At 40.5% G+C, this 8,505-nt stretch overlaps 1 protein-coding gene across 3 annotated transcripts in view; it reads right to left on the bottom strand.

Moving 5' to 3' along the window:
• PLEKHA8 (pleckstrin homology domain containing A8) overlaps positions 1-8,505 on the bottom strand; it is a 50,719-nt gene that overhangs the window by 21,069 nt on the left and 21,145 nt on the right. Inside the window, exon 12 of one of the 3 annotated variants that reach the window (XM_023531526.1) lies at positions 1-51. The exons of the other annotated variants lie outside the window; for them this stretch is intronic. Coding sequence (XP_023387294.1) covers positions 23-51 — 29 coding nt within the window. The 3' untranslated portion in view covers positions 1-22. The remainder of the gene's footprint in view (positions 52-8,505) is intronic. 3 annotated transcript variants of the gene reach the window in all.

Genomic DNA, 8,505 nt, shown 5'->3' with positions numbered 1-8,505 from the left:
GGTTAACGCCGCCACAAAATCTTCATAGGACGGAGCTGCCCTCAGAGCTAACTGCAAAAGAACTGCCCGTGAGAGTGTGCATCACGCCTCAATCTCTCCACACTTTACTCGTATTCACGAGGGCATGCGCGCGCACGCACACACATGCGCACGCACACACACACACACACACACGCACGCACACACGCACACACGCAGCTGAGGAGAGCAAGAGTAAAAACCCAGGAATATACCCTTCCACTTAGTGGACTCAAAAAATTTTTTTCAAGCACCAAATAAAATAATTTTATGGCTAGAAGCGGCAAGTATGTACTTATAATGCCATCGAGTCAGGAAATGCTAAGAGAAAAAGCATGTGAGAAAAGCGCCCTTCTCATTCACGGTGTGATGCAGACTATGCTCCTTGACCCCTCGGAATCTTCCTGAATGCACGTGGCCACCGCAGCCTGTCCCACGTGGCCAGCCTCCCGTGGGTCTCCCTCCTGTCTGTGTCTCATCTTTATGCGTACGCTCCTTTGCATAATTCCTATTTCCTCCCACATGGATAATATTTCCTTTGCACTCCTGATTGAACTTTTCCTAAAAAAGAAGGGAACTAACATTTGTTGTGCACTGACGTTTTAACAGTGTATTTTATCCCAGTTGATCTTCATGAAAACCCCGTACGGTTTATACCCCAGTTCACAGATGATCGTCTCTGCTTTTTCAGGCACCACACCACACCGTTCCACTCTCGAGACAGGCGATTTCCTAGGCTCCTTACAGCCCCCTCCCCTCTGCAGACCCACGTTCCCTAAGCTTGCTAAAATCAGTTGTCTGGCATCCGCTGGGTTGGCTCTGCTGAGATCTCTGGAGACTTTCTGGAATCCTGAATTATCATTCTATAGCTGCTTTCCTGAGCTCCCTTATACTTCGAATTTGAAGGTCTTTGAGAATCAACCCGCCCCTTTTTTGTAGCTGGAGAGCAACTGGCATTTACCATGCACAGGCTTGGATGAAGAAGACCACGCGACCTGAATCCCAAAACTTTCACGGATCACAAAGTGTTAATCTCCCAGAACCCCAGTTTCCTCACCTGTAGAAGAGAACTGATACCACTCTCCTTATCTGAAGGGTTAATGGGATATATATGATGTATTTCACCCACAGCCTGGCACAAAATAATACTCAAATAATGGTAGGAGCACAAGGGGGAGAGCAGAGAATGAAGGGAAGGCAATTATTCAAAATTATAATGTGAGAAAATCTCCCCAAACTGAAGGGTATGAGTCTCCTGATTTAAATACTCACCCAAGTGCTTAGCATAATGAACGATCGAAACCAAAAGGGGAAAAGGAAAAGATCCTAAAAGTATCCATAAGAGGATAAGGAGGAGTTTATATAAAATGAAACAGAAATTAGAATGACATTAAATTTTATAACAGTAACAAAAGAAGCTGGAGGACAATAGAGGTATGCTTTCAAAATTCTGAGAGAAAATTATTATTAACCTAGAACTTTATACCAGCCAAAGCATCACTCTAGAAAAAAAAGAGCAGAATAAAGATGTTTTTAGGTACGAGGGCACTCAAAAATTTAGCTCCCTCGTGCCCTTTCTCAGGAAGCTATTGGAGGATGGACATGACAAAAGTAACGGATTAGATCAAGAGACAGAAAGTTATAGGACCTAGGAAATAAAATTAGAGTGAGGTAGAGATTTAACATAGGAAAACTGGTGAAGAATAGTCCTAGGTCAATAGCATGCAACAGGCCTGAACAACTAATTCAGATTGGAATAAGAGTTTAGAAAGTTCTGAAGGGGAAGTCTCCAAGAAAAAACAACAACATATATTCTGATACATTTGTGAGTTGAGAGTGGTGGTGATTTGAAGGATCTGATGGTGCAGGAAAGAATATAAAACATATAAGAACAAAAAAAAAATACCATAGAAGTTTGGCTCATCTCGTCATGTTAACTTGTGACATCATTACACTGGGGGGTGACGCTGTGCTAGTGAGGTCTTAGAGAGGTCAATTCTAATCTATGATGGATAAGGCCACAAAGAACAACAGACATTCTTAGAATTATGGAGGAATTGGAAGAAACAGCCAGTATTTGAAAGTGGCTTCTTTGGAGTGAGTCTGGGAAGTGGGGAGCAGAAGGCAGGGACTGCAAGTTTTTGTTATAACCTCTCTGGACTTTTTGGTAAAAAACAAAACTGAACACTATTCACATATTTTTAAGTAAAATAAATTTTTTTTTTTTTTTTTTTACGTTTTATCAGAGTGAGGCCCAAGGAATTTCTCAAAGATTCATCACAGAAGACTGTGATTCGGCCAAGTCTACTTGGGAAACAATGATAGAACTCGACTGAAGAGAGAACCGAAAGGTCATGTGAAGGGCAGCTGGTGGCCACGTTACAGGCAGAGCCTGGAGTGGGCATTGGTTTCACAAGTTATAACTGTTCAAAGACAAAAGTTCACTATTTGGCTGGAGAATGAGTTAAATACCTTGAGTGTAAAGATATCTCCCTGAGCAAGTGTGATCAGTTAAACGAATTTGCCCCTGCTTATTAATTAGCCCGTTGGGAAACTCAATAAACGTTCCAAAGTAGGAAAAACGTGAAGAATAACAGTAGAGAGGCCAAAAGGGCCGACCCAGCTCCTCTACTGAGGAAGCTGTTGCCAAATGCTTGATACAATCTATTTTCTTTAAAACCAGCAACTTTAAAAATTACTGGCAATAACATCATGAGCCTTCCAAATGTTCTTACTCTATAACTTTGAGTGTAATATCTCACCTCTTTGTATCTCGGTTTCTTTGCCTGTAAGTAGGGAAAATAAGAGAACTTACCTCAGAGGGAGGAAATTAATAACTTTACATGTGTAAAACACTTAAAGCAATGTTTAATGTAAGGTAAGTGCTCAAATTCTAAATTGTGGTTGTAGTTATTGGTATGAGACATGGCAATTCTACTTCTAGGAACCTATTTTGAGGAAATAAAGAGTTTTAGTAAAAAATGCATATGAACGGATACTGTTTTATTTGTAATAACAAACTCTGAACCCGCTTAAATTTCCAACAGAGAGAATTGGACAAATAAACTATGGTACCTCCATACTAGAGAAATATTATGCGGTCACTAAAAATAATGATTTTCAAAGACTCTTACGGTATTTAAAAATGGTCATGAGACAATCTATTGAGTGTGCATGTAGGGGGAAGATATAAAATTACACTATGAGCTAAATGTCAAAAAATTTATATGCATATATAGAGCATGTATACAAAATAAAGATAATTATACACAAACAATATAAACATGTAGATGTAAGTATAACATGTGTTAAGTAGATATGTAGATAAATATATAAAATTAAATAGAACGATATTTAAAAGAACATGTAACAGGATATAAGAATAAAAGTTGAGAAGGTAAAACACAAAAATATTAAAAATGGTTATTATGGAGTGATGAGAATATGGACAATTTAAATTTTTTCCCCTTTCTGGTCTTCCATAATTTCTACGATGTTTTATGATATGTCTAAATTACTATATATTAGGGGGAAATGCTTTTAGTTATAAAGTCTTTTTAAACACTCATGCTTATGATAAATTTTCTGCTATGGCTGCATTCCTATTGTCAATAATTCTTGAATTGTTAATATTTCAGGAGAAAACTTTACCTTCCATACTAGGAAATAAAAAAACCATTCACATTTCTCATACAATGAGGAACTCAGTGTTTTTATGCTTTGTCATCTCACCAAGGAAACGCGGGTGTCAGACACCTGCAAGCAATCATAGTATTTACTCAGGGAGGCTGATGAACGTAGCAGCATCCACTGACTAATTATTCACTAGCAGCTTCTCAATTACTCCATCGTCACTGCAGAGAGCTGCAATGTGGGTAATGAGCACTAGCCTTTGGAGACAGCGATCTGGGTTTAGCCCTGGGCTCTGCCGTAGCCGCACTCTGGGATTGGAATGAATAATTCTGAATTTATAAAGTAGTGGGAGTTAATCCCGAGGATTACCAAAGATGATAAACATGGAAGCACCTGGCACAACACGCGTCTGTCCAGCAGCCACACGGCAGCTCTTGTCATGACTTAAATATGCACTAAAGGTAAGCGTGGGCAGCCCGTAGCTGCCACTGGTCTGGCTTCTAGTCCGGCAGACAGCAGGACATGGAGCTAGTCATCCCCACGCTTTCAGAAAGGATTTCATTTTCCCTAAATTTGATTTCTTCCACTGTAAATTCTTCCCACTTTCTTTACCTGCCTCCTAATAAATCATGACCTAAACAGTTCTTACCTTGGCAGATGATGCCTCCTGTCCTTTAAATTAGTAGAAAAACATCATCTGCATGGCTATTTTTATCCCCCGACCTTCCAAAGAATTCTGACGTTTCCTGGTGCGCCACTACATGAGACTCGGCCTTGTCATGGCTGCAAGTGACTGAGGCCGCCCTCTCCCCGAATGGGAGAATCACAGAGCACATATCACTCCTGACATAAAGGGGCCACCTACTCCTGCTATTTTATGAAGCAGGCTACATGATTTGTCCAGGGGACTGTGATTCCCAGGCGTGTGTTCTTCCTAAGTCAACATGCTGGGGAGGAAATATTGGGTATCAGGAGACAAATAGATGAGTACGGACACCTCCACAATGAAAATAACCGGGTGAGAAGAGAATTCTAGCCCTAGCTGCTGGCACACACAATTCAATTAATAGTCAAAGATGAAATTCAAGTAAGGAAAAATAAATCAGAATCTGAGAATTAACAAAATGGAACACAACAGGCAGCAGGGGGAGCCACGAGCTCGAGGGCAGCGCTGTGTGGCCCTCAACGGACCTGGCAGCTTCCTGCCCAATCCGATCGATACTCTTCACTACCTTATCGGAAAGGCAAGCGCTTCCGAGGCAAATCTCCACAAGAGCACTGGGGCCGGACAGGGTAAAGCGCCCCCTTCATCAGCCTTTTCTGTTCTAGACACTTTTTAAAATTGAGTTTTCAATTACAGTTGACATTCAGTATTATATTAACTTCGGGTGTTTTTGTTGCCAACATTTCCACACAACAAACACCCACAGACTTAAATTAACAAGCAACATTTTTGTTCTTATTCTCGAAAACAGAGCAAAGGGAAACACCGCACACACAAAGCAGAACCACCCTGTGACTCCAGAACAGGAGGAGGCGGAAGGATGACTTACCGCAAAAACCCCTCGAACCACCCAGCCGTGGTGCTGCCGTAACGTTTTTCCGTACGCGTTATCTTGAAAAGAAGAAACGCTCCGTGAGGAACAATTCCATCGGAATCTGATGTGCCGCTAGGATCGTGTCCTTTCTAATGCATGCAGGAGCCTGTTCCCACTGGTATTAGGGACTCATGGAAAAAGTCTAATGACAAGACTATGTATCCTAAAAGTCTTGAGCAGGGAAAAAACCTACAGAGATTTTTTTTTGAAAAGAAAAATAGGTATTCCCACTCTTACCCTGTATCAACATATCCCAACTCCAGCTTATTATCATGGTGGGAAAGGTTTAATACATGTAACAATAAAAATATAACGATGCAGTTTCTTGAAATGCTGTGTGACCCTGAGCCAATCCCTTAGCTGCCCTTGCTATCCACCTGTTTCTCTCTGTGTTAAACGATCTCTAAGGATTCTTTCTCATTCTAGCATTCAATTCTGGAACATCAAATGTTTGTCCTAGGTGTCCCTAAGATCCTGGATATACAGCATTAAACCTAGAAACCATTACAACTATCATGAAAAGAATGGCTTAAAGTTACTAAGCTAGTTATAAAGTAATTGGTCAGGCCTATTAATAAGTCATTCATACTCTAAACCTTAAAGATAAAAACATTATTTTTATCCCAATGTGTTTTAAAGTGAGATTTAAACACCGGTATATGATCATTTTAATTACAAAAAAATTAATCTCAAGAACAAAGTTACTGCACTTTATGCAAGGGATGTGTTCCTGAAGGCTTTAAATAATTCGATGTATGTAAAATTCAAAATCAATTTCTCCGTAGGAGTAAATGCATCCTCAGGAGGCACAGATCTGTATCCCTGTAGCGCATTTTTATTTATTGCTCCATTTTATTTCCTAAGCATGATCCCCAGCAGTTTACAATGCTTACTCCTAAATTAACACAGAGTATCATGGGGGTGGTTTGACCTTCTTCACCATGTCTGTTCCAAACTTATGTATTTTCATGTGCTAGTTTCAGCACTAGTACAAGTACCACCATCATTTAATCAATGCTTAGGTGACATTATCATAGGATGTAAAGATATTTTACATTGTAACAGGAGTGGGGTGCAGTTCACTGGGGCTGAAGACCACTGGGACTGTGGCCGAATTTTGAGGACCTTTATATGCCATGTAAAGGGTTCTGAACTTCCCACCTGAGGCACAGTGGCAGTTTTACGAAAAAATATAACACGTACTTTAAAAAAAAATTGTATTTTATGAGTAATGCATGCACATTGTTTAAAATAAGGGAAACATAAAAAGGAGAGAAGCAGCCTACAATCATGCACTCCAGCACTCAGGCACTCTGCGGGTATAGCCTCTTCCTCTTGCTTTTTTATATAGATTGCTTATTTTTTTCTACTAACAATCATGGGCAATCTGATCTGGAACTGTGGCAGGGAAGAAACCAGGCGAGACCCGCACTTCTCTATAGTCTCAGCATCTGAGGCCATCCGTGTGCCTGAGCCTTCAGCTCCAAAGGCACCTGGCCGGACTAACTACCTGTATATGAGGGCTCTGGATCCAGTGCTATGCCAACCTCAGAGACTTTATACCTTCCCTACACTTCGCCATTTAAGTCAACCATTCAAAAAAGCCTGAAACCTTTTGCCACGCCCCTTTCAAGGGACAGCAAGAAAACAAGGGTGCTGAGTCTGAATAACGTGGGCGGCCTGGTCTAAGGAAGACGGAGTGCTTGTTCTGCAGCAGTTTGCGTCCCCCCACCTGCCCTTCCAGACGAGGCAGCTACGCCTTACTGCGTCTGCACTTTGCGAGAGAGGGGTCCCCCCGGGCAAATGGGAGCCAGGTGGCCTAACGGGAAGAGAGGGTGTCAGAGAACCTGGGTGCATCCTGACTCAGGCCCCTGAAGGCCACCACTGCAATTTAAAACCAACAAATGAAATAAAACTCATTAAAAAAAAAAAAAAAAAAAGACTGGCCCAAAGTCCTTAGCTGACTTCTAGAGCTGCAAATATCCCGGCCACGTGAGGCTGCATTGAAATAAGATGAAGTCTAAGCCTGACCTATTTTGGTTACCTAGAGATTAGATAATGAAATACATTAATCTTTACTGTAATACCCATTCATTACCATAATGAATGTTCTATAATCTGGAAGTAATTTTGGCTTTTGAAAGACAGAAATGATACCCTTCTCCCAGTTCTTTGAGATGTGTCAGTTCCTCAGAGACTGAGTCAAAATTTCTGAGCAGGAAGCCTTTGACAGTCACCTCACCCAGTTCTCTTCCTTTACAAACAAACAAGAAAAGAACAAAACAAAACAAAACAAAACAAAACAGAAGACCCAGAGAGGTAATGACTTGCCCAAGGTCACAAAGCTAAAAGCAATGAGAACTTGGGGCATTCTTGTTACATAGACCATTCTGCCAGAAAATGAATGTTTATTCTTTGGGAAACAAAATAACGAAAATGAAAAGATGTACCCTTTTCAGCCATTTCCTGGGAAAAAAAGGGCTCATTCTGTCATTCTGTTTACGGGAAAAATACAGATATAATTTCTTTATAGGTAACTGAGAAACTTGCTGTGAGGTGCTTAGAGATTATGCCGACACTGGTGGTAGTATCTGAGAGAGGATAAACGTTTCCATTACTGTTGGTGGATGACTATTCTGTCCAGGAAATGAACATATGAGAAACTGTTCCTCTGTGGTAAATCTATAATTGGTAAGAATTTGTAAAGTTACTTTGCGTTGCAGAGAGGACAAAGGAGAAATGCAAATCTAAGTTTTAAGACAAAGTTTAGGAATTAGATAAGCAAAGCCAGAGAAGGTAGAGTCAACCTTTCGCTAAGGTCAGGAATCAACGAGTGTCTCAACTCTGCAAATGAGCTGAACTGGGCAGCCCTTAGGCCAAAACTGAGAACCAGGAGAGGTCTGAGCGTGAATAAAGAGTGAAGAAATATGAAAAAGACAGAGAGAGGAAGAATGTGTATAATGTGACACCATGTATATGAGTTTAAAACATGCAAAACAAACTAGATACTGTTTATGGACATATACATCCATAGAGTTAAAGTTTAAAAAAAACATATATAATGATAAAGAGCAAATTCAGGATGAAGATCCTCTCTGGACAATGAGAGAAGTTATGGGGACAAGGGGTGGTATGTGGGTACAGCACTAAACTATTTCACATATTAGGTCAAGTGGTGATACTTGTTAAATGCCTGAAATATTTATAATAAAAAAAACTGAACTACTAGGAAAGTACCCTCTGAATTCTTGACAGT

The sequence above is a fragment of the Pteropus vampyrus genome, unplaced genomic scaffold, assembly GCF_000151845.1.
Source record: "Pteropus vampyrus isolate Shadow unplaced genomic scaffold, Pvam_2.0 Scaffold69, whole genome shotgun sequence".
In the NCBI taxonomy this organism is placed as follows: domain Eukaryota; kingdom Metazoa; phylum Chordata; class Mammalia; order Chiroptera; family Pteropodidae; genus Pteropus; species Pteropus vampyrus.
This window is presented reverse-complemented; position numbering and strand designations above follow the sequence as displayed.